We start from the raw sequence: 26,934 nt of genomic DNA on the forward strand, positions 1-26,934 counted from the left end.
TGTGGTAGAATATGCCTACAGTCCCAGGTACTCGGGAGGCTGAGACAGGAGAATCGCTTGAACCCGGGAGGCGGAACTTGCAGTGAGCCGAGATCGCGCCACTGCACTCCAGCGTGGGCGACAGAGCGAGACTCTGTCTCTAAAAAAGAAAAACTCAATATGGGATGAGAGAAACTGCTAGGGCCCAACACCACGGAACAGCCTTGCTAATTCCAAAAAGCCAGCAAAGGACATAGGGTCACCCACTCACTTCACTCCATATCACCCAGTGGTTCCATTCCCACAGGAGTAGCCAAGCCATAGCTGCAGAGCCCCACAGTGCAGGGAGGCCAGACAGTGATGCTACAGGAGGCAGAGACTGTAGCACAATGTCCTGCTCTGGTGCTAAAGATTGAAGGCCCGAGGAACCATCCTCTCTCCCCTAAAGTTTCAAGGCTCCTTTACTTACTATTTTGCGTACATGGCTCAGTGCACTCCCCTCTTTGCCTTTACAGTTTTCCACTTGATATGGGGGTGTAATAACAACTTCTTCCATGACTACGATGTTTTTTTCTTGCCATTTACAGTCTTTAATGCTGGAAGGAGAAGACAGCAGGCGAAATGTAACCTCTTGGGGGCATCCCACATCTCCTGTCTGATGAATAAATAACTCCAGACGGCTGATCCCAAGTTCCCAGCTCACCACTCAGCCAACAACTAGACACCAGCAGCCCATATAGTAGCCAAGAAACATTCCTTGGGTGCCACTGGCTAGAAAAGCAATGAAACTCATGCACATTTATTCTTGGGAGAGCCCAGAAATTGTTACTCTGAAGCATAAGAGACCTGGAGAGTCATAAAAATGTGATGGTAGCCTCAAGAATCCAAACTAAGATAGTAGCCTAGGGCAGAGGCTGGCAAACTTTTTCTCTTAAGGATCTCTTAACAAACATTTTAGGCTTTGCAGGCCATATCGTCTGTTACAACTAGCACTGAGTTCTGCCACAGTTGTGCAAAAGTAGCCATGGACAATAGGTAAAACAGAGGAGCAGATCTGGTGTGCTGGCATAGTTTGCCAACCATTGGCCTAGGGAGAAACACCACCTTTAGAAAGACAGGAGAACAGGCTGGGCGTGGTGGCTCACACCTGTAATCTCAGCACTTTGGGAGGCTGAGGCGGGTAGACTGCTTGAGTCCAGGAGTTGGAGACCAGCCTGGGCAACATGGCAAAAACTCATCTCTACTAAAAATACATACAAAAAATTAGCCAGTAGTGGTGGTATGCGTCTGTAGTCCCAGTTACTCCAGAGGCTGAGGTGGGAGAATCACCTGAGCCGGGGAGATCGAGACTACAGTAAGCTAAAATTGCACCACTGCACTTCAACCTAGGCGATAAAAGTGAGACCCTGTATCAAAAAAAAAGAGAGGCCGGGCGTGGTGGCTCACGCCTGTAATCCCAGCACTTTGGGAGGCCAAAGAGGGCGGACCATGAGGTCAGGAGATCGAGACCATCCTGGCCAACATGATGAAACGCTGTCTCTACTAAAAATACAAAAATTAGCTGTGCGTGAGGCTGCACGCCTGTAGTCCCACTTACTCCGGGGGGTAAAGCAGGAGAACTGCTTGAACTTGGGAGGCAGAGATTGCAGTGAGCCAAGATTGAACCACTGGACTCCAGCCTGGCAACAGAGTGAGACTCTGACTCCAAAAAAAAAAAAAAAAAGAGAACAAACTCCCCATCTTCTCTGACCCTATCACCCATAATGGGAGCTGCTCTTCAGACTGGCTCTTCTCAATTATCAGACAGTTGGGCACTTGCCAGACTGGGAAAACCCATTCCAGTTCACACTTGGGAAGCCCCAGGGCAGCTGATGCGACTGAGAGTTCCTTCACATACCTGTAAATGTTCAGATACTCACACCACGGCCTCAAACAGCTCTGATGCCAGCTGCCATCTGTGCACCAGATCCAGGGTGGTTAAACAGAGTAACAGAAGGCAGTGTGGGGTGGGGAGCGGGGGTGGAGAGGGGTGTCAAATGTTCCAGTTTTTCAGCAGCTAGGGAAGCTAGTGGAGAGTCAAATGACTTCTGCTGTGACAAAATGTCTTTTTTTTTTTTTTTTTGAGACAGAGTTTTGCTCTTGTTGCCCAGGCTGGAGTGCAGTGGCACGATCTTGGCTCATTGCAACCTCCACCTCTAGGGTTCAAGCAAATCTCCTGCCTCAGCCTCCCGAGTAGCTGGGATTACAGGCACGCACCACCACGCCTGGCTAATTTTGTATGTTTAGTAGAGATGGGGGTTTCACCATGTTGGTCAGGCTGCTCTGGAACTCCCGACCTCAGGTGATTTGTCGCCTCAGCCTCCCAAAGTGCTGGGATTACAGGCGTGAGCCACCGCACCTGACCAACAAAATGTCTTTTAAGAGGTGGTAAGAAGGTGACCTGCTCTAACTCCGTGTTCATCCCAATCTACATTGGGAAAAGTGATATAATCCAAAACTAAGTTTTACAGACAAGAAACTGAAGACCAGAGAAGACAACTTGTCTGTGATTACACTATTTTTCTGTGTGGAAACGGGGCTACAGTACCCGCAGCTCTGGATGCCGGCATTTTGCCAATACCCTACCAGCTTCCCCAGTAGACTTTTAGGAGACAACCACCCAAAAGCCTGCCACCAGACAGCACAACCAGGTAGCATTACCCCAGGACAAAAGACCTCTCCGATCCCCCAACTCACGTCTTGTGAATGGTCTGGAAGAGCTGCTGGCCCTCTAGAGAGACACCAGCACTGATTGCATAGGCCTGGCTCAGCTTCTCCTCCTTCTCTGTCCGTGCTTTGCTGGCAAGCTAGGGTGGAAGAGAGGAAAGAGACTCAGAATAGGATTCATCTTCATTCTTCCCAACAGTCAGGACCTAAGCTGAAGAAAGGAGGCCAGGAAAGACTGGTTTGGACAGATTTCTGTTTTCTCAGAAATGAAAAGTGAAACAAATTTAAAAAACCCACAACATACCTGAACAGTTACCGGTATTCCAAGAAAATGTTCCTTCCTTCCTTCTAATACTTACTGCATACCTACCATGTGCCAGACATTCACTATGCTAGGCTAAATACAGCCTGAAGTGGGTGGGGGAGACAAACTATAAAAAAGTAACTGAAAACAAGGTAATTTCAGACAGTGATAAGCACTAGGAAGAAAATAAAGCACTTTTAAAATTATAGAGTGTGGCTGGGGGACTATGTGATGGCAAATGATGGTGAGAGATTTAAAACTATATACATTTCCGACCAGGGGTGGTGGCTCATGCTTGTAATCCAAGCACTTTGGGAGGCCGAGGCAGGTGGATCACATGGTCAGGAGCTCAAGACCAGCCTGGCCAAGATGGTTGAAACCCTGTTTCTATTAAAAATACAAAAAAAAAAAAAAAAAAAAATTAGCCAGGCGTGGTGGGGGGCTCCTATAATTCCAGCTACTTGGGAGGCTGAGGCAGAGAACTGCTTGAACCCAGGAGGAGATGGTTGCAGGGAGCCGAGATTGTGCCACTGCACTCTAGCCTGGGTGACAGAGCAAGACTCCGTCTCAAAAAAAAATATATATATATATATGTATATATATTCACACACACACACACACACACACACACACTTTTAACTGGCTGTATCACTGAGGTTGGGAGTTCGAGACCAGGCTGGCCAACATGGTGAAACTCCATCTCTACTAAAATTACAAAAATTAGCCGGGCATGGTGGTGCACGCCTTTAATCTCAGCTACTCAGAAGGCTGAGGCAGCAGAATCACTTGAACCCAGCAGGCAGACGTTGCAGTGAGCCGAGGTCATGCTACAGTACTCCAGCCTGGGCAAAGCAGCGAGACTCTGTCTCTTAAAAAAATATATATATATATATACATATACACAACACACACACACACACACACACACACGTGCAATTTCCATTTCAAGATGAAAATAAGGAATGTTTATGAGCTGTTGTGCTAGAGCCTCCAGTTTAAAAATTAATACATACTACACCTTCACAGACCACAATTTGAGCCTCTAAAAACTCTTACAGGACATTATCTGTGCTCACATAAGGAGCCAGGATTCAAGTAAATCTAACCATAAACGCTGTCCACCTTTGCTTCAGCTAAAGGCAACCCTGTCCCGTTTTTGAGAAAAAGGAAGAGTCTTGGCCGGGCGCGGTGGCTCAAGCCCGTAATCCCAGCACTTTGGGAGGCCGAGACGGGCGGATCACGAGGTCAGGAGATCGAGACCATCCTGGCTAACACGGTGAAACCCCGTCTCTACTAAAATACAAAAAAAATTAGCCGGGCGAGGTGGCGGGCGCCTGTACTCCCAGCTACTGGGGAGGCTGAGGCAGGAGAATGGCGTGAACCCGGGAGGCGGGGCTTGCAGTGAGCTGAGATCCGGCCATTGCACTCCAGCCTGGGCAACAGAGCGAGATTCCGTCTCAAAAAAAAAAAAAAAGAAAAGAAAAAGGAAGAGTCTGAATTCTACGTCATCTCTGTTCCTTCACTGCCCTCTGGTGGAACAATACACAAACTGATCAAAAGAAAATCTAGTAAAATCTGGTAGTCTACTACAATCTAGTAAATTCTACCCTGTCAATCCCTATCACCTCTCCAGCACATTTCTGATCCCCACCCCACACTACTGGATGCTAGAGATTGCAGAGGCACAAATTTGTTTGAGTGTAAGACAAAACAAATGTGCCAGACAAGGTAGTTAAAACAAAAGCAAACAATGCATCTTAAAAGTCCAACAAATAATCTGGAGACTTTTCAGACCCATGAACATAAACAGCTGAGTCTAACAATGCTGCAGCACATGTGCAAACACACACAAAAACACACAATTTGTCCTCAAACATCAGTTCCTTAAATAAGAAGAGGCACTGGCCGGGCGCGGTAACTTATGCCTGTAATCCCAGCACTTTGAGATGCCAAGGTGGACGGATCACCTGAGGTCAGGAGTTCGAGACCAACCTGGTCAACATGGTGAAACCCTGTGTCTACTAAAAATACAAAGATTAGATGGGTGTGGTGGTGCGTGCCTTTAATCCAAGCTACTCGGGAGGCTGAGACAGGAGAATCGCTTGAACCCGGGAGAAGGAGACTGCAGTGAGCCGAGATCACGCCACTGCACTCCAGCCTGGGCGACAGAGCAAGACACCGTCTCAAAAAAAAAAAAAAAAAAGCGGGGGGGACCATACCTACAGCATGTTCCAAAAGTACCTTGATGCTTGGAATCTTCAAACATTTATATTCTGCTTTTACAGTGATCCATCAAACCATAAACCAAGCATAGCTTTTTTTTCTTGAGATTGAGTTTCGCTCTTGTTGCCCAGGCTGGAGTACAACGGCGTGATCTCAGCTCACTGCAACCTCCGCCTCCCAGGTTCAAGGGATTCTCCTGTCTCAGCCTCCCGAGTAGCTGGGATTACAGGCGCACACTACCCCCGCCCCCCCAGCTATTTTTTTTTTTTTTAGACGGAGTCTTGCTCTGTCGCCCAGGCTGGAGTGCAGTGGCGCAAGCTCTGCTCACTGCAAGCTCCGCCTCTGGGTTCACGTCATTCTCCTGCCTCAGCCTCCCGAGCAGCTGGGACTACAGGTGCCTGCCACCATGCCTGGCTACATTTTTTTGTATTTTTTTAGTAGAGATGGGGCTTCACTATGTTAGCCAGGATGGTCTCGATCTCCTAACCTCGTGATCCATCCACCTCGGCCTCCCAAAGTGCTGGGATTACAGGCATGAGCCACCATGCCCGGCCATTTTTTTGTATTTTTAGTAGAGACAGGGTTTCACCATGTTGGCCAGGCTGGTCTCCAACTCCTGACCTCAGGTGATCCACCCGCCTCAGCCTCCCAAAGTGCTGGTATTACAGGCGTGAGCCACTGCGCCCAGCTCCAAGCATAGTTTTATAGCAGGGGAAGTAAACCAAGTGTCTAATTCTTTGTTTATAAAATTAAGCACTTTGTCAAGGCTTAAGTTTGACTATGAAAAAAAAAGGAGGCCTTCGACTGCCATGTGGCACTGGGTATTCTTGTCCTTGCAAGTTTCAAAGACTGTCTTAGGAAGGAGGAGCGGGTGTGAGCACAGAAGGCCAGCTCATGCTGTCATTTCAGCCTCCCTGGGTAAGAGAGGGAAGATGGCAAAACTCTGCAGTGATCTGAAGCCAGAGCTCCTTTTTCACAGGATCTCTAGGACGTGGAGAGAAACAAATACAGCAGCAATATATATATAATCTTTCAAGACTGGCTGCCATTCTGGCCCCACCAGGCTATAACTTTACAGACAAATAAACACACAGGCTGACAGCATTCGAAGCAGTGGCAATCCCAACTGTAGCAAGAAAGCCTTGTAGCTTCTATGTAGTTTCTATGGAAAGAGAGCTGCTGATGATGTATTTTAAGCAGCAACAAGCAACGCTTACTCAAGCACCAAAAAAACCCTGGTAACAAGGAGAAGTTTCCTTTTTTTTTTTTTTTTTGAGACGGAGTCTTGCTCTGTGGCCCATGCTGGTACAGTGGTGTGATCTCAGCTCACTGCAACCTAAGAAGGAGTTTCCTGGAATCTTGCTTTCCAAACAATGCCTTAAGAAAATCTGAACTCGGCCAGCACTGTGGCTCACGCCTGTAATCCCAGAATTTTGGGAGGCTGAGGTGGGAGGATCACTTAAGCCAAGTAGTTACAGACCAGCCTGGGCAACATAGTGGGACCCTGTCTCTATTAAAAAAAAAAAAAAAAAATCTTCAAGGAAAGAAGGAAAAACTGGAGGGTGGCAGAGCTCCTGGGAAGCATCTAGTGGTCAGGCAGGCATTTACCTTACAAGCAGACTGGAGGATCTCACTTTGAAACCTCAATCCCCTTTAAAAACATTTATTCCTGAAAATCAAAATCATCTCCGAATGCTGGGTCAGAGAAAGCTGCTTCTATAAAGCTTGTGTTGACTAGATAGTCTGAACGCTCAAAGAGTAAAATGTCTTTGTCACCTACATAGTAGCTTAAAAACATAACATCACCCCATTTAGTAAGAGAAAAGAGTTGGCTCAGGAAACCAGGCATCTATGTAGAATGTTTAAGAATGGAACTGACAAATTAAGCTAGAGAAGGGGAGGAAAAAAAGCTGGATGAAGAGCCACTTGAATTTTTGCCAGAGAGAAAATAAAATGGATATAAATCTCAGCCAGAAGTGATTCTTTAGACAGGCTGAGTAACAATGACACACTGGTTATAGAACGATTTCAAAATACACCCCCTACCCCCGCCAAAATACCAGTTGTGCAAGTGCAATCTCCCCTAAACGCTCCAAAAGCAAAGGAGAATGGATTAGACAATTCTCCATTTCAATCCTAATGCAAACAGATCCCAAATGCTAAATGATGTAAGGGGGCACTTGGAAAAGTCAGCAGAAATGACTGTAAGCTGACTACGTATTTTCAGTTTGCCCCCAATATCCCCAACCTATAGTAATGCTTTAAGGATCTAGACTGAGCTACAGGGATCTGCTTTTAACAGGAAGCTGTACAAATGTGATAAAATCTCCTAGAGAGGACCCCATCAATTAGGAGTCCCCATCAATGGGGGAGACCACTGTCAATAAAAGAAATTGGGGGTGGGGAGAGGAAGATTACCTTGTCCTTTTTTTAGTTATGAAAACTCATACAGAACATGAATATGCCTTCTTTTGTAAAGCAAATGATGATCACTCTACCCTCAATTTAGCTACCATACAAATCTAAACTTTCCCACATATTTTTGCAAATGACTATATACCTATAAATGGCCCAATTATTCCAAGTTAGTAAGTTTATGGTTTTTGTCAAACCACTGGAGAGAACCAATAAAAGCTGCCCTCAGTAGAGAAAGTGTAGAATGTGCCTTTTAGGCTTGGGAGGGCCACCAAGATTACTTTTTAAAATCTTTCTTTTTTTTGAGACGAAGTCTTGCTCTGTCACCCAGGCTAGAGTGCAGTGGTGCAGTATTGGCTCACTGCAACCTCCGCCTCCCAGGTTCAAGCGATTCTCCCGCCTCAGCCTCCCAAGTAGCTGGGATTACAGGTGCTCAGCACCACGCCTGGCTAATTTTTGTATTTTTAGTAGAGACAGGGTTTCACCATGTTGGCCAGGCTGGTCTCCAACTCCTGACCTCATGATCTGCCCACCTCGGCCTCCCAAAGTGCTGGGATTACAAGAGTGAGCCACCACGCCTGGCCTTAAATCTATTTCTACAGTTTTTCCTTTACTAGATATTTCATATAAATTGAACCATACAATATGTTGGTTTCTATAGTTTTTCCTTTACCAGGTATCTTTTTTTTTTTTTTTTTTTCTTTTTTTTTGAGACGGAGTCTTGCTCTGTAGCCCGGGCTGGAGTGCAGTGGCCGGATCTCAGCTCACTGCAAGCTCCGCCTCCCAGGTTTACGCCATTCTCCTGCCTCAGCCTCCCGAGTAGCTGGGACTACAGGCGCCCGCCACCTCGGCCGGCTAGTTTTTTGTATTTTTTAGTAGAGACGGGGTTTCACGGTGTTCGCCAGGATGGTCTCGATCTCCTGATCTCGTGATCCGCCCGTCTCGGCCTCCCAAAGTGCTGGGATTACAGGCTTGAGCCACCGCCCCCGGCCCCAGATATCTCATATAAATGGAATCATACAATATGTTGACTTATGTCTCTGGCTTCTTTCACTCAGCATATTTCTGAGGTTCATCCATTTTGTTTCATATACCAATAGTTTTTTAAATTGCTAGGTAGCATTCCACTATGAGGATACAGTTCTATCTTTTATATATTCATTCACTAGTTGATGGACAATTGATCAAAATCTGAATTGTTTCCAGTTTTGTTTTTTGTGTTTTCTGAAACAGAGTCTCACTCTATCACCCAGGCCGGAATGCAATGACACACAGCTCACTGCAACCTCTACCCACTGGGCTCAGGCAAACCTCCCACCTCAGCTTCCCAAGTTAACTGGGACCACAGATGCACACCACCACGCCTGGCTAAGTTTTAGTATTTCTTTGTAGAGATAGAGTTTAACCATGTTGCCCAGGATGGTCTTGAACTCCTGAGCTCAAACGATCCACCCACCTTGGCCTCCCAAGGTGCTGGGATTACAGGCATGAGCCACCCTAGCCGGCTGTTTCCAGTTTGTGGCAGCAATCACACACAAGTCTTTGTGCATGTAAAAGTAAAAACATTTTACTTTTTAAAAGTAAGAAGTCTGTGTGTGTGGACATGTTTTTACTTTTGCTGGGTAGATACCTAAGAGTAGAATTTCTGGGTCATATGGTAAATGTTTAATTTTTAAAGTAATTGTCTTCCTCAATTAAAGTTTCCTCAAAAACAAAACAAAAGGCAGTGGCTCACACCTGTAATCCCAGCACTTTGGGAGGCTGAGGCAAGTGGATCACAAGGTTAGGAGATCGAGACCATCCTGGTTAACACGGTGAAACCCCGTCTCTACTAAAAATGCAAAAAATCAGTCAGGCGTGGTGACGGCCACCTGTAGTCCCAGCTACTGGGGAGGCTGAGGCAGGAGAATGGCGTGAACCCAGAAGGCAAGCTTGCAGTGAGCCGAGATCCCGCCACTGCACTCCAGCCTGGGGAACAGAGCCAGATTCTGTCTCAAAAAAAAAAAAAGGAACTGTCAAATTGTTTTCTACAGTGGTTGTAACATTTTACATTGTCACCAGTAATGTTTGATAGTTTTTTGGTTTTTATTGACGGTCTCTCTCACTGTCACCCGGGCTGGAGTGCAATGGTGAGATCTTGGCTCACTGCAACCTCCGCCTCCAGGGTTCAAGCGTTTCTCCTGCCTCAGCCTCTCGAGTAGCTGGGATTACAGGCGCCCGTTACCACGTCTGGCTAATTTTTTGTATTTTTAGTAGAGATGGGGTTTCACTATGTCAGCCAGGCTGGTCTTGAACTCCTGACCTCATGATCTGCCCGCCTCAATCTCCCAAAGTGCTGGGATTACAGGCATGAGCCACAGCGCCCAGCCCTAATGTTTGATAGTTCTAAATCTGCCACCTACTCACCAATACTGGGTACTGTTAGCCTTTCTGATCTCAGCCATTTTAGCAGAAGTGTAGCAGTTTCACACTGTAGTTTTCACATGTACTTCCTTTATGTCTACTGATATCAAGCATCTTATGTGCTTATTTGTATTTACTGCATCTTTTCTGACACAGTATTCAAAGCTTTTGCCCAGTTTTTAATTGGACTGGCTTTTTTTTTGAGATGGAGTCTTGCTCTGTCACCCAGACTGGAGTGCAGTGGCGCCATCTTGGCTCAGTGCATCCTCTGCCTCCCAGGTTCAAGCAATTCTCCTGCCTCAGCCTCCCGAGTAGCTAGGACTACAGGCCCCTGCCACCACGCCCAGCTAATTTTTGTATTTTTACTAGAGAGTGGGTTTCACCATGTTGGTCAGGCTGGTCTCCAACTCCCGACCTCAGGTGATTCACCTGCCTCGGCCTCCCAAAGTGCTGGGATTACAGGCATGAGCCACCATGCCCAGCCTGGACTGTCTTACTATCATTATTATTATTTTCTTTTTTTTTTTTTTTGAGACAGAGTCTCACTCTGTCGCCCAGGCTGGGGTGCAGTGGCCGGATCTCGGCTCACTGCAAGCTCCGCCTCCCGGGTTTACGCCATTCTCCTGCCTCAGCCTCCCAAGTAGCTGGAACTACAGGCGCCCGCCACCTCGCCCGGCTAGTTTTTGTATTTTTTTAGTAGAGACGGGGTGTCATCATGTTAGCCAGGATGGTCTCGATCTCCTGACCTCGTGATCCACCCGTCTCGGCCTCCCAAAGTGCTGGGATTACAGGCTTGAGCCACCGCTCCTGGCCTATTTTCTTTTTTGAGATAGGTCTTGCTCTGTTGCCCAGGCTGGAGTGTACTGTCACAATCATGGCTCACTGCAGCCTTGACCTCCTTGGCTAACGCAATGCTCCCACCTCAGCCTCCCGCGCAACTGGAACCACAAGCAAGGACCACCATGCCTGGCAGGTTTTTTGTTTTATCATTTTATGTAGTGATGGGGTCTCCCTATGTTCCCCAGGCTGGTCTCAAACTCCTGATCTCATATCATCCTCCCACCTCAGCCTCCCAAAGTGCTGGAATTACAGGCACAAACCACCATGCCCAGCTTGCCTTATTAAGAGTTCTTGGCTGGGCGTGGTCACTCACACCTATAATCCTAGCACTTTGGGAGGCTGAGGAAAGCAGATCACTTGAGCCAGGGGTTTGAGACGGGTGTAGATAACATAGTGAGACAGTGTCTGTATTAAATACACACACACACACAAATAAAAACAGTTCTTTATATATTCTAGACACAAGTGCTCCATAAGATATATGTTTTGCAAATTATTTCTCCCAGTCTATGGCTTGTCTTTTTTTTTTTTTTTTTTTTTTTGAGACGGAGTCTCGCTCTATTGCCCAGGCTGGAGTGCAGTGGCCGGATCTCAGCTCACTGCAAGCTCCGCCTCCCGGGTTTATGCCATTCTCCTGCCTCAGCCTCCCGAGTAGCTGGGACTACAGGCGCCCGCCACCTCGCCCGGCTAGTTTTTTTTGTATTTTTTAGTAGAGACAGGGTTTCACCGTGTTAGCCAGGATGGTCTTGATCTCCTGACCTCGTGATCTGCCCGTCTTGGCCTCCCAAAGTGCTGGGATTACAGGCGTGAGCCACCGTGCCCGGCTTTTCATTTTCTTTATGCAGCAAAACATAGAAAAATCTTTTCCAGGCCAAGGACAGTGGCTCATGCCTATAATCCCAGAACTTTGGGAGGCCAAGGCAGGCAGATCACTTGAGCCCAGGAGTTCGAGACCAACCTGGTCAACATGGCGAAACCCCATCTCTACAAAAATTACAAAAATCAGCCAGGCATGGTGACATGTGCCTGTAGTCCCATCTACTTGGGAGGCTGAGGCAGAGGAATTGCTTGAACCCAGGAGGCAGAGGTTTCAGTTAGCCGAGCTTGCGCCACTGCAATCTAGCCTGGGTGATAGAGAGACTGTCTCAAAAAAAAAAAAAAAAAAAAAAAAAAAAAAAAAAGTTTACCATAAAAAGCCCATGACTATCACCCATACTACACTCATTTTCAATGCAAACACGATAGCTGCTGGCCTCACTATCAATCAGTTAGGAGCACTAACTGGTTAGCATCTCAAAGAATAAAAAGTACCAAGTTTAAGAACAGCCTGGGTTCAGGCAAACCAAGAAGCATAAACCTACAAATATTTGTTACTAATGTGCATATGGCTTACTCTTGAAATCACTGCACATGACAACCTGTGCTTACCTGGCTCTCCTTTCATTCTGCATGATTCCCAGTGAAAACACAGTCCTTGTATACTAACCAGTGCTTCCTCCTGTGCCCGTTTTATATATAGCACCTTGATGTGGGCAAAGGAGAAAAGTATATGCATTCAATACCAAAGCACATCAATATTAAAAGGCTTCTAGGCTGGGCACGATGGCTCATGCCTATAATCCCGGCACTTTGGGAGGCCAAGGCAGGAAGATCACTTGAGTTCAGACCAGCCTGGCCAACACTGTGAAACCCTATCTCTACTGAAAATACAAAAATAAGCGCCTGGCGTGGTAGTGCACACCTGTAGTCCCAGCTATTTAGGAGGCTGAAGCAGGAGAATCGCTTGAACCCGGGAGATGGAAGCTGCGGTGAGTTGAGTTTGCGCCACTGCATTCCAGCCTGTGTGACAGACACTCTGTCTTAAAAAAAAAAAAAAAAAAAAAAAAAAGGGCTTCAAATCATGCCTGATGCTGGGTAACCCTTATTTTTGTGTTTGTTTGTTTGTTTTTTGAGACGGAGTCTCGCTCTGTCGCCCAGGCTGGAGTGCAGTGGTGCGATCTCGGCTCACTGCAAGCTCCACCTCCCGGGTTCACACCATTCTCCTGCCTCAGCCTCCCAAGTAGCTGGGACTACAGGCGCCCACCACCATGCCTGGCTAATTTTTTTGTATTTTTAGTAGAGACGGGGTTTCACCTTGTTAGCCAGGATGGTCTCGATCTTCTGACCTCGTGATCCGCCCACCTCAGCCTCCCAAAATGCTGGGATTACAGGCGTGAGCCACCGCGCCCAGCCTTGTTTCTTTGTTTTTAAGAGACAGGGTCTCACTCTTCTGCCCAGGCTTGAGTGCAGTGGCACGATCCTAGCGCAATGCAGTCACATACTCCTGGGCTCAAGCGATCTTCCCACCTCAGCCTACTGAGTAGCTGAGACTATAGGCGTGTGCCACCACACCCAGCTACTTTTTTTTTATTTTTGTAGAGACAGGGTCTTGCTATATTGCCCAGGCTGGTCTTGAACTTCTGGCCTCCAGCAATCCCCCCGCCTCAGCCTCCCAAAGTGCTGGGATTAAAGGCATGAGCCACTGCGTCCCGCAAGTGAGTGATTTAATGAACACCAAGGACACACATCTCGTCTGCACACAGTGACATGGAAGGAAAAGGGAGGAGCCAAAAGAACAAAATCCAAGCAACATGCACTTCATCTTGTTATTTAGTCACCAGCTGGGCCATCTTATTTCCACATGCCCAGACCAGGAAGGCACAGGTGCTGTGGGGAATCCAGAGGGATTCCTACTACAAGTATTTAACAGGCTGAGACAGCTGATACAACAAGGGAAGCAGAGAAGCCAGAGAGGAGCCTGCTGGGTGTGACCTACTGACTCCAATGAGCCACTCTCAGTTTGTCTTCTCTGTGTATTTGGGTCTTCCAACCAGCTGCCCTCACAGAGGGCTTAGGAAACACTGCAGCTGCTGCCCGGAACTGTTTGTGATGCCTTCAAGCCTGTCAAGGGATGGCAGACCAGAGTGGCTAAGAACAACTGTCATCGTAAGGGCCCTTGCATGTTCCCTATGTTTCGAATCTGGGGTAGGCTTTTGGAAAGTCTTCATTCTTTTTATTTTTTTGAGATGGAGTTTCTCTCTTGTTGCCCAGGCTGGAATGGCATGATCTCAGCTCACGGCAACCTCCACCTCCCAGGTTCAAGCAAGCAATTCTCCTGCCTCAGCCTCCCAAGTAGCTGTGATTACAGACATGTGACACCATGCCCAGCTAATTTTGTATTTTTTTTTTAGTACAGACGGGGTTCTGCCCCCAGACGGGGGTTTGCCAGGCTGGTCTCAAACTCCTGACCTCAGGTAATCCACCCGCCTCGGCCTCCCAAAGTGTTGGGGTTACAGGCGTGAGCCACCGCACCCGGCCAAAGCCTTCATTCTTAGCTAGCAACAAACAGGCTCTCAAAAATATATCTTGCAAATATCAGCATCCCCAGCTCAACTGTTCCTAGCTGAAAGTTTGTGCCTGAATATTTCTTTTTTCTTTTTTTTTTTTTGAGACGGAGTCTCGCTCTGTCGCCCAGGCTGGAGTGCAGTGGCGCGATCTCGGCTCACTGCAAGCTCCGCCTCCTGGGTTTACGCCATTCTCCTGCCTCAGCCTCCTGAGTAGCTGGGACTACAGGCGCCCGCCACCGCGCCCAGCTAATTTTTTGTATTTTTAGTAGAGACGGGGTTTCACCGTGGTCTCGATCTCCTGACCTTGTGATCCGCCCGCCTCGGCCTCCCAAAGTGCTGGGATTACAGGCGTGAGCCACCGCGCCCGGCCCTTTTTTCTTTTTTCTATTTTTTTTGAGATAGGGTCTCGCTCTGTTACTCAGGCTGGAGTTCAGTGGCGTGATCTAGGTTCACTGTAACCTCCACCTCCTGGGTTCAAGTGATTCTCCTGCCTCAGCCTCCAGAGTAGCTGGAATTACAGGCACGTGCCACAACACCCAGCTAATTTTTGTATTTTGAGAAGAGATGGGGTTTCACCCTGTTGGCCAAGCTAGTCTTGAACTCCTGACCTCAAGTCATCTGCCCACCTCAGCCTCCCAAAGTGTTGGAATTACAGGCATGAGACACTGCACCGAATGTGCCTGAACATTTCCAATAAAATACTGTTTCTGGATAGGCGTGGTAGCTCACACCCGTAATTCCAGCACTTTGGGAGACAGGCGGGTGGATACTTTGAGCTCAGGGGTTTGAGACCAGCCTGGGCAACATGGCAAAACCCCGTCTCTACAAAAATGTTTTTAACAAATTAGCTGTGGGGCTGGGCATAGTGGCTCACACTTGAAATCCCAACATTTTGGAAGGCTGAGGCGGGCGGATCATGAGATCAAGAGATCAAGACCATCGTGGCCAACATGGTGAAACCCCCCCTCCACTAAAAATACAAAAATTGGCTAGGAGCGTGGGCAGATCACAAGGTCAGGAGTTCAAGACCAGCCTGACCAATATGGTGAAACCCCATCTCTACTAAAAATACAAAAAGTGGCTGGGCGCGGTGGCTCAAGCCTGTAATCCCAGCACTTTGGAAAGCCGAGACGGGTGGATCACAAGGTCAGGAGATCGAGACCATCCTGGCTAATCTAATCTAGACCTATCTCTACTAAAAAATACAAAAAACTAGCCGGGCAAGGTGGCGGACGCCTGTAGTCCCAACTACTCGGGAGGCTGAGGCAGGAGAATGGTGTAAACCCCGGAGGCGGAGCTTGCAGTGAGCTGAGATCCGGCCACCACACTCCAGCCTGGGCGACAGAGCAAGATTCTGTCTCAAAAAAAAAAAAAAAAAAAAATTAGCCAGGCATAGTGGCAGGCATCTATAGTCCTAGCTACTGCTGAGGCAGGAGAATTGCTTGAACGTAGGAGGCGGAGGGTGCAGTGGGCCAAGATCGTGCCACTGCGCTCCAGCCTGGCAACAGAGCGAGACTTCGTCTCAAAAAAAAAAAAAAAAAAAAAAAATTAGCTGCGTGTGGTGGCGTGTTCCTCTGGTCCCAGCTACTCGGGAGCCTAGCTTGCGCCTAGGAGGAGGAGGTGGCAGTGAGGTGAGATTGCACCACTGCACTCCAATCTGAGTGACAGAGTAAGACCCTGTCTCGGGAAAAAACATATACATATACTATTCCCTACAAATTGGACAGTTAAGAACTAAAAAAATACAGTGCTCTACTTGAAGTTATGTCCTAGAATACATAAGAGTAAATAAATAACAATGAATCAAAATACTGAATCAGGCCAGGATTAGTGGCTCATACCTGTAACTCTACCACTTTAGGAGGCCAAGACAGGAGGATGGCTTGAGTCCAGGGCTGCAAGACCAGACTGGGCAACATAGCAAGGCCCCTGACTCTACCAAAAAAATTTTAGGACAGGCACAGTGGTTCACGCTTATAATCCCAGCACTTTGAGAGGCCGAGGCGGGTGGATCACTTGAGGTCAGGAGTTCAAGACCAGCCTGGCCAACAAAACCCCATCTCTACTAAAAATACAAAAATCAGCTGGATATGGTGGTATGTGCCTGTAATCCCAGCTACCTGGGAGGCTGAGGCAAGAGAATTTTTGAACCGGGGAGGCAGAGGTAGCAATGAGCCAAGATGATGCTACTGCACTCCAGCCCGGGTGACAGAGAAAGACTCCATCTTAGAAAAAATTTTAAAAGTTTAAATTAGCCGGCCGGGCGCAGTGGCTCAAGCCTGTAATCCCAGCACTTTGGGAGGCTGAGACGGGCAGATCACGAGGTCAGGAGATCGAGACCATCCTGGCTAACACGGTGAAACCCCGTCTCTACTAAAAAATACAAAAAACTAGCCGCGCGAGGTGGCTGGCGCCTGTAGTCCCAGCTACTCGAGAGGCTGAGGCAGGAGAATGGCGTAAACCCGGGAGGCGGAGCTTGCAGTGAGCTGAGATTCGGCCACTGCACTCCAGCCGGGGAGACAAAGCCAGACTCTGTCTCAAAAAAAAAAAAAAAAAAGTTTAAATTAGTCAGGCACAGTCGTGCACGCTGGAGCCGAGGAGGTCAAGGCTGCAGTGAGCTATGATCATGTCACTGCATCCCAGTCTGGGCAACAGAGCAGGTCCCTGTCTCTAAATTTAAAAAGAAAAAAAAAAACTGAACCCAGTCTGGGCAACACAGTGAGACCCTCTCTCTGCAAAAAAATAAAATTTTTAAAAAATCAGCCAGGTGTGGTGGCATGCACCTGTAGTCTCAGCTACTTGAAAGGCTGAAGTGGGAGGATCGCTTGAGCCCAGGATGTCAAGGCTGCTGCAAGCCATGTTCGAACCACTGCACACTAGCCTGGACAACAGAGCGAGGCCTTGTCTTTAAAAAAAAAAAAAAAAACAGGCCAGGTGTGGTGGCTCACACTTGTAATCCCAGCACTTTTGGAGGCTGAGGCGGGTGGATCATGCGAGGTCTGGAGTTCGAGACCAGCCTGACCAATATGATGAAACCCCATCTTTACTAAAATTACAAAAATTAGGCCGGGTGCGGTGGCTCAAGCCTGTAATCCCAGCACTTTGGGAGGCCGAGGCGGGCGGATCACAAGGTCAGGAGATCGAGACCACAGTGAAACCCCGTCTCTACTAAAAATACAAAAAATTAGCCGGGCGCGGTGGCGGGCGCCTGTAGTCCCAGCTACTCAGGAGGCTGAGGCAGGAGAATGGCGGGAACCCGGGAGGTGGAGCTTGCAGTGAGCCGAGATCGCGCCACTGCACTACAGCCTAGGTAACAGCGTGAGACTCCGTCTCAAAAAAAAAAAAAAAAAAAAAAAAAAAAATTACAAAAATTAGCCAGGTGTGGTGGTGGGTACCTATAACCCAGCTACTTGGGAGGCTGAGGCAGGAGAATCACTTGAAGCCAGGAGGTGGAGGTTGCAATGAGCTGAGACCACGCCATTGAACTTCAGCCTAGGTGACAAGGCCCAAACTCTATCTTAAAAATATATATATAAATAAATAAATCACCACTCCGGCCTAGGCCACAAGAGCGAAACTCTGTCTTAAAAATATAAATAAACAACGTGCTACATGCTGTCTGAAAAATAAATACTGTTCTTCAATAGTCTCTTCCCTCCTTTTTAAGAACAACCTCCAGTTCAGCTCAACAGAAAAGCATCAGGTTCTAAATTGCAGAGGTGGATAAACTGAGCCTTCCAAATCAGCTTGATCCCTTCCTTTTCCTTCCCTTTCTCTGAATCATTGCCATTTATTTCTCAAGCCCCTCCTCCATTGTCACATCTGAAGTGTCTTCCCTAAAATGCTCACTACTCTATACCAAAGGTTGGCAAACTGCCTCCTGTGAGCAAATTCAGCCAACCACTTGTCTTAGATAAGTTTTATTGGAACACAGCTATGCCCACTTGTTTACATGTTGTCTAGGGCTGCTTTGCTACAAAGGCAAGGTCAAGTAGATGTGACCAAGACCATGTGGCCAACACAGCCTAAAAGATTTACTATCTGGCCCTTTATAGAAAAAGTTTGTTCTTCTCTGCTCTATGCTCTCATGTACCTTGCACATATGACCACTAGTGCAGAGCAGGTCTCACCATATTGTTATCACTGAATTAGATGCTGCTGTCCCTCACCACTCCCAACAAATGTGAGACTCTGGAGGGCAAGAGCAGTGTCTTAATCATCCTGGCATTTCCCAGCACCTTGAAGGGAGAGAATGCAAGAGGGAAGGCAGAAAAAAGGAGAAGAAACAATGACTATCAAAGATTCAGAGGACCGATCATAAAACAGTTCCCAGAGGTTAAGGGACTAATGAGAGGTCACACATTCATTAACAGCACAGTTGGAAAAACAGAGCTGTTCTTCAAACTCCCTATATCTTACTCCACCATACTTTTAGCATAATGTGTAGACCCTTTAATTTCCAGCTCAAGTAGAATTTGCTTCAGTCTCCAGGGTAGTTTCTGATATTTACCTGAGCTAGTCTTAAAATTCCATTGCCAGAATTTGACTCTATCACTTGTTTGGTTCCCCTACCCCACCCCAAGCCTGTTCTCTGCCAGAAAAAGTTTTCGTTAGAATACCCTTCCCTTAATACTGGAGCAAATACGACCACTGACCCACCCTAATGTCCTTATTTTGAACTGTCTCCACGTCAAGGGTAGGGTGCAGAGGTGGCTACAACAACACACCTATGGCACAACTCTGCCAGACTCACCTGGGCTCAGCAATTTATCTTTTCAGGAGGACAACAATTCTCCTACTCCCCACTTCCATGTCCTATGAGGCCAAGAAGGTCCCCTTGGGAACTAAACTCTTGGCTTAACAAGAGCCCCACTGTGTCAGCAGACTGTCATGCACTATAACCTGAACCGAGTCACGAGTTCTACCCTGCAGCACTGTACCCCCATCATGATTCTGTGAGGTTGACCCCAAAGATTGAATGCCACTGAATCTGACTTCAAAAAGCCAGTGGGTTTTGTTGTTCTTGTTTTTAGACAGGGTCTCACTCTGTCACCCAGGCTGGAGTGCAGTGACATGATTGCAGCTCACTGAAGTCTTGACCTCCCCAGGTTCAAGTGATCCTCCCACCTCAGTCTCCAAAGTAGCTGGGACCACAGGCATACCATTACGCCTGGCTAATTTTGTATTTTTTGTACAGACAGGGTCTATGTTGCCCAAGCTGGTTTTGACCTCCTGGCCTCAAGCAATCTACCCACCTCAGCCTCCCATAGCGCTGGGACTACAGGTATGAGTCATCACACCCAGCAAGTCAGTGATGTTTTAAATGGCAATAAATTGTTCCACCTTTCTGAGGCTCTTCCTCTCCATCTCCCACCTGTATCTTCATGACACTTCTATGATGAAACAGCTGCCTGCTCAAAGCCAGGTGCAAGTTTTACCCGTGGACTCATCAGGGACTGTGGCCTTGGCAACATTTTCTTTTTCCTTCTTTAATTTTCTTTTTTTTTTTTTTTTTTTTGAGACGGAGTCTCGCTCTGTCACCCAGGCTGGAGTGCAGTGGCCGGATCTCAGCTCACTGCAAGCTCCGCCTCCCGGGTTCACGCCATTCTCCGGCCTCAGCCTCCCAAGTAGCTGGGACTACAGGCACCCGCCACCTCGCCCGGCTAGTTTTTTTTGTATTTCTTAATAGAGACGGGGTTTCACCGTGTTAGCCAGGATGGTCTCGATCTCCTGACCTCGTGATCCGCCCGTCTCGGCCTCCCAAAGTGCTGGGATTACAGGCTTGAGCCACCGCGCCCGGCCCCTTCTTTAATTTTCAGACAGAGTCTCACTGTCGCCCAGGCTGGAGTGCAGTGGTGCAATCTCAGCTCACTGCAACCTCTGCCTCCGGGTTCAAGTGATTCTCCTGCCTCAGCCTCCTGAGTAGCTGGGACTATAGGCGTGTGACACTATGCCTGGCTAATTTTTCTATTTTTAGTAGAGTACTTTTCTATTTTTAGTATTTTCACCATATTGGCCAGACTGGTCTCGAACTCCTGACCTTGTGATGTGCCCGCCTCGGCCTCCCAAAGTGCTGGGATTACAGGTGTGAGCCACTGCACTCAGCCAGAAACATTTTCTTTTTTTTTTTTTTTTTTTTTTGAGACGGAGTCTCGCTCTGTCACCCAGGCTGGAGTGCAGTGGCCGTATCTCAGCTCACTGCAAGCTCCGCCTCCCGGGTTCACGCCATTCTCCTGCCTCAGCCTCCCGAGTAGCTGGGACTACAGGCGCCTGCCACCTCGCCCGGCTAAGTTTTTGTATTTTTAGTAGAGACGGGGTTTCACTGTGTTACCCAGGATGGTCTCGATCTCCTGACCTCGTGATCCGCCCGTCTCGGCCTCCCAAAGTGCTGGGATTACAGGCTTGAGCCACTGCGCCCGGCCAGAAACATTTTCTAACCCAGTTAATCATGAGGTTATAGCCTCTAGAAGCCAGAAAAACTATCTGTAGCAAAAATTTGCTTGCCTCAGACAAGTGGTTCTTCCTTCCCACATTCACATACCTTCTACTTCCTACTAAAATACACCTAGCTAAACATAGGCTGGCCAGGCCATCTCTGACTTTACTGGACATGTTCACACCTCAACACATTAGGGTCAAGACGTTACCAAGGGCCAGGCGCAGTGGCTCATGCCTGTAATACAAGCACTTTCGGAAGCTGAGGAGGGTGGATCATCTGAGCTCAGGAGTTCAAGACCAGCCTAGGCAACATGGTGAAGCCCCGTCTCTACCAAAAATACCAAAAAAAAAAAAAAAAAATTAGCCAGGCATGGTGGCATGTGCCTGTAGTCCCAGCTACTCAGGAGGCTGAGGCAGAATTACTTTAGCACAGGAGGTGGAGGTTGCAGTGGGCAGAGATCATACCACTGCACTCTAGCCTGGGTGACAGAGTAAGACCCTGTCTCAAAAATATATATAAATAGATAGATATAACCAAGAGCCCTGCTAATAGGCTATGTCCGCAAACATAGGCCACAATGCAATAATTATCACATCAACCCCAGGAATTTACTGATACTTGGGTTTAACCCTCAAATCACCAGAAAGCCACAGGGTTATACTGAATTTTAGCTGTGAAACTGGTAGAATTCAAAATACAAACAAATTCTTCCCTCAATGTGACATGATACCTAAAGGTACCCTGGGTAGGGCGTGGTGGCTCATACCTATAATCCCAGCACTTTGGGAGGCTGAGGTGGGCAGATCACCTGAGGTCAGGAGTTTGAGATCAGCCTGACCAACACGGAGAAACCCCGTCTCTACTAAAAATACAAAAAAAAAAAAAAAAAAAATTAGCTGGGTGTAGTGGCGCATGCCTATAATCCCAGCTACTCAGGAGGCTGAGGCAGCAATCCCAGGCACTCGGGAGGCGGAGGTTCCCCAGTCTGGGGAACAAGAGTAAAAAACCTCCGTCTTTAAAAAATAAAATAAAAAGTGAACTCTGGCTGGGCGCAGTAGCTTACTCCCATAATCCCACCACTTTGGGAGACTGAGGTGGGAGGAACACTTGAGGCCAGGAGTTTGAGACCAGCATGGGCAACAGAGCGAGACCATGTCTCTAGTCCCCCCAGACAAAAAAAATTTTTTTTTTTTTTTTTTGAGACGGAGTCTCGCTCTGTCGCCCAGGCTGGAGTGCTGTGGCCAGATCTCAGCTCACTGCAAGCTCCGCCTCCCAGGTTCCCGCCATTCTCCTGCCTCAGCCTCCCAAGTAGCTGGGACTACAGGCGCCCGCCACCTCACCCGGCTAGTTTTTTGTATTTTTTAGTAGAGACGGGGTTTCACCGTGTTAGCCAGGATGGTCTCGATCTCCTGACCTCGTGATCCACCCGTCTCGGCCTCCCAAAGTGCTGGGATTACAGGCTTGAGCCACCGCGCCCGGCCTAAAAATTTTTTTTTTTTTAATTAGCTGGATGCAGTGGCACACACCTGTAGTCCCGGTTACTCAAGAGGGTAAGGAGAAGGACTGCTTGAGATTGGGAGGTTGAGGCTGCAGTGAACTATGATCACGTCACTGCACTCCAGCCTGAGCAACAGAGGAAGACTCTGTCTCAAAAAAAATAAAAAAGAAAAGTGAACCTTGTGACTTGTCCACAGCTTTACCAGGCCCCTCTATTCCCAGATCTATCTCCAGATAACCATTTTAATTCAATGGCAGCAAACTAATTTATTACTGGGAGCCAAGGATAAGTCCTTTGAATCTCTTCTTCCTGGTTCCATCTGATCACTTTCTATTTGTTAATAATGAATCAATGGATAATAAATGGATAAAAGAAGCTAACAGATCAGTCGTTGGTTTGGTAAGGGAGGTGACTGCCCAAACTCTGTATTACCTGTGTATTTCTATTTTCCATGCTTTGTCTCTTTTCCTACTGACCATCCCTTTCCTCTAACAGCTACTCTAGAAAAGTATTCTCCAACTCATCAAAGTAATAAGACTTAACATATCACTGGGCACGGTGGCTCACGCCTGTAATCCCACACTTTGGGAGGCCTAGGCAGGCGGATAACCTGAGGTCAGGAATTTGAGACCAGCCTGACCAACATGGAGAAACCCGGTCTCTACTAAAAATACAAAATTAGCCAGGCGTGGTGGCGCATGCCTGTAATCCCAGCTACTCGAGTGGCTGGGGCAGGAGAGAATCACTTGAATCCGGGAGGCAGAGGTTACGGTGAGCCAAGATCATGCCACTGCATTCCAGCCTGGGCAACAAGAGCGAAACTCCATCTCAAAAAAAAAAAAAGACTTTATCATTTGATACATTGCATGTATTCATCTAAACAAATGAATACATCCATTGGGCTTGGCTGTGTCAACAAGTCCCTTCCTAAGTGACTCAGTGGTGGAAAGCACAGACACTTCAGTTCTGTGACTACTCAACCTAACCTCCAGGACTCAGGCAAGTGTTCAACTAACTATGCCACTTGATAACGACGCCTTGGAAATAAATGTTAATTCTGGTGTCACCAGAGGTCTCTTAAAACATCTTTTAATGATATTACATATTAACGGTATCCAGTATAATTCTGATTTTCCCCAGTCTTTGGCTGGCAAGTTCCAATCTCTGAATGTCAGATGCAAAGCTAGGGAATACTGACAAAATATACCAGATCCTCAAACAATGTCATTTCATTCAACATCATTTTCTTTATTTCTTTCTTTTTTTTTTTTGAGATGGAGTCTCGCTGTCTCCCAGGCTGGAGTGCAGTGGCGCAATATTGGCTCACTGCAAGCTCCGCCTCCCGACTTTTACACCATTCTCCCGCCTCAGCCTCCCGAGTAGCTGGGACTACAGGCCATACGTACCACCCATGCACAGCTATTTTTTTTTTTTTGGTATTTTTAGTAGAGATGGGGTTTCACCATGTTAGCCAGGATGGCCTCAATCTCCCGACCTCGTGATCTGCGGTCTCAGCCTCCCAAAGTGCTGGGATTACAGGCATGAGTCACTGTGCCTGGCCATTCAACATCATTTTCTTACAACACTGATGAGGGAAGAAAAAATGTTGGGGGGGCCGGGCGCAGTGGCTCATGCCTGTAATCCCAGCACTTTGGGAGACAGAGGTGCGTGGATCACTTGAGGTCAGGAGTTCGAAGACAGCCTGGCCAACATGGTGAAACCCCGTTTCTACAAAAAACACAAAAAATAGGCCGGGCGCGGTGGCTCAAGCCTGTAATCCCAGCACTTTGGGAGGCCGAGGCGGGTGGATCACGAGGTCAGGAGATCGAGACCATCCCTGGCTAACATGGTGAAACCCCGTCTCTACTAAAAATACAAAAAACTAGCCGGGCGTGGTGGCGGGCGCCTGCAGTCCCAGCTACTCGGAGGCTGAGGCAGGAGAATGGCGTGAACCCAGGAGGCAGAGCTTGCAGTGAGCCGAGATCGTGCCACTGCACCCCAGCCTGGGCGACACAGCGAGACTCCGTCTCAAAAAAAAAAAAAAAAAAAAAAAACACAAAAAATTGGCTGGGCGCGGTGGCTCACGCCTGTAATTTTAGCACTTTGGGAGGCCAAGGTAGGCAGATCACGAGGTCAGGAGTTTGAGACCAGCCTGGCCAATATGGTAAAAGCCCGTCTCTACTGAAAATACAAAAATTAGCCAGGCATGGTGGCATGCACCTGTGGTCCCAGCTACTCAGGAGGCTGAGGCAGAAGAACTGCTTGAACTCAGGAGGTGGAGGTTGCAGTAAGCTCAGATTTCACCACTGCACTCCAGCCTTGGTGACAAAGGAAAACTCTGTCTCCAAAAACAGAAAAAAAAAAAAAAAACGAAAAAAAAAAACAGCCTGGTGCAGTGGCTCACACCTATAATCCTAGCACTTTGGGAGGCTGAGATGCACGAATCACCTGAGGTCGGGAGTTCAAGACCAGTCTGACCAACATGGAGAAACCCTGTTGTTACTAAAAATACAAAATTAGCCAGGTGTGGTGGTGCATGCCTGTAATCCCAGGTACTTTGGAGGCTGAGGCAGGAGAATCGCTTGAACCCGGGAGGTGGAGGTTGCGGTGAGCCGAAATCGTGCCATTGTACTCTAGACTGGGCAGCAAGAGTGAAACTCTGTCTCAAAAAAATAAAAAAATAAGCCAGACGTGGTGGGGCACACCTGTACTCCCAGCTACTCGGGAGGCTGAGACAGGAGAACTGCTTAAGCACAGGAGGCGGAGGTTGCAGTGAGCTGAGATTGCCCCATGGTACTCCAGCCTGGGCAACACAGTGAGACTCTTTTTTTTTTTTTTTTTTTGAGACGGAGTCTCGCTCTGTCGCCAGGCTGGAATGCAGTGGCACTATCTTGGCTCACTGCAATCTCCACCTCCCGGATTCAAGCAATTCTCCTCCCTCAGCCTCCTGAGTGGCTGGGACTACAGGTGCATGCTGCCATGCCCAGCTAATTTTTTTTTTTTTTTTTGTATTTTAGTAGAGACAGGGTTTCCCCATGTTGCCCAGGCTGGTGTCGAACTCCTGAGCTCAGGCAATTCGCCCGCCTTGGTCTCCCAAAGTTCTAGGAATACAGGCACGAGCCACCATGCCCAGCTAATAAGACTCTGTCTTTTTTTTTTTCTGAGACGGAGTCTCGCTCTGTCATCCAGGCTGGATTGCAGTGGCGCGAACTCGGCTCACTACAAGCTCCACCTCCCAACTTCACGCCATTCTCCTGCCTCAGCCTCCCAAGTAGCTTCGACTATAGGCGCCTGCCACCACACCCGGCTAATTTTTTGTATTTTTAGTAGAGACAGGGTTTCACCATGTTAGCCAGGATGGTCTCAATCTCCCGACCTCGTGATCCGCCCGCCTTGGCCTCCCAAAGTGTTGGGATTACAGGCGTGAACCAACCGCATCCGGCCGAGACTCCGTCTTAAAAAAAATAATAATAATGTGTCGGGCGCAGTGGCTCACACCTGTAATCCCAGCACTTTGGGAGGCCAAGGCGGGCGGATCACGAGGTCGGGAGATTGAGACCATCCTGGCTAACATGGTGAAACCCTGTCTCTACTAAAAATACAAAAATTAGCCAGGTGTGGTGGCAGGTGCCTGGAATCCCAGCTACACTGGAGGCTAAGGCAGAGAAATGCTTGAACCCGGGAGGAAGAGGTTGCAGTAAGCCGAGATAGTGCTACTGCACTGCAGCCTGGGAGACAGAGCAAAACTCTGTCTCAAAAAAAATAAATAAAAATAATAATAATAATAATACATAAAGTCGAAGTTTCCAAGAACCTATCAACGACCTTAAGTGAGAGCCTAATGTAATGGCATAAATATTCTATGGGCCCTTTGTCACACTGTCCTCCTTCCCCTGCCTTATCTCATCCCATAATTCAATGAGCATTAGTTAGCTACAATAAAAAAACCTGGGAGACATTAACTAACATCTGGCAAGTCTAATGACTTTAAAGACTAATCTACTTGGTTCATTCCTAAGTCGTTTCTACTAGACTACCCCACCCCTGACCACAGAATATAGATGTTTTTCTTTACTTAGAAACGTTACCTAGGGGCTGGGCCAGTGGCTCATACCTGTAATTTCACTACTTTGAGAAGTCAAGGAAGGAGGACTGCTTGAGCCCAGGAGTTAGAGACCATCCTGAGCCACATAGTAAGACCCCGTCTCTACAAAAAAAAAAAAAAATTAGGCCAGGCGCAGTGGCTCACGCCTGTAAACCCAGCACTTTGGGACGCCGAGGTGGGCAGATCACAAGGTCAGGAGTTCGAGATCAGCCTGGTCAACAAGGTGAAACTCCATCTCTACTAAAGATACAAAAAATTAGCCAGGCATGGTGGCGCACACCTGTAATCCCAGCTACTTGGAAGACTGAGACAGGAGAATTGCTTGAACCTAGGAGGAAGAGGTTGCAGTGAACTGAAATCACGGCACCACTGCACTCCGGCCTGGGCAACAGGGTGAGACTCCATCTTGAAAAAGAAAAAAAAATTAGCCAGGTGTGGTGGTGTGTGCCTGTAGTCCCAGTTACTTGGGAGGCGAGGTGGAAGGATCACTTGGGCGATCCCTGGAGGTTGAGGCTGCAGTGAGCTATGATTGCATCATTGCGCTCCAGCCTGGGCACAGTGCGAGACTAGCTAAAAAAAAAAACAAAACAGCTACCCAGGTGTGGTGATGGGAGCTTGTAGTCCCAGCTACTCAGG

The 26,934-nt window shown here is 47.8% G+C and overlaps 1 protein-coding gene across 1 annotated transcript in view; it reads right to left on the bottom strand.

Moving 5' to 3' along the window:
- LSM12 (LSM12 homolog) overlaps positions 1-26,934 on the bottom strand; it is a 37,397-nt gene that overhangs the window by 2,651 nt on the left and 7,812 nt on the right. Inside the window, exons 3-4 of the mRNA XM_005584395.3 lie at positions 2,716-2,825; positions 449-575 (exon numbers count right to left, since the gene is read on the bottom strand). Of these exons, the coding sequence (XP_005584452.1) occupies positions 449-575; positions 2,716-2,825 (237 nt within the window). The remainder of the gene's footprint in view (positions 1-448; positions 576-2,715; positions 2,826-26,934) is intronic.

The sequence above is a fragment of the Macaca fascicularis genome, chromosome 16 (genome assembly GCF_037993035.2).
Source record: "Macaca fascicularis isolate 582-1 chromosome 16, T2T-MFA8v1.1".
In the NCBI taxonomy this organism is placed as follows: domain Eukaryota; kingdom Metazoa; phylum Chordata; class Mammalia; order Primates; family Cercopithecidae; genus Macaca; species Macaca fascicularis.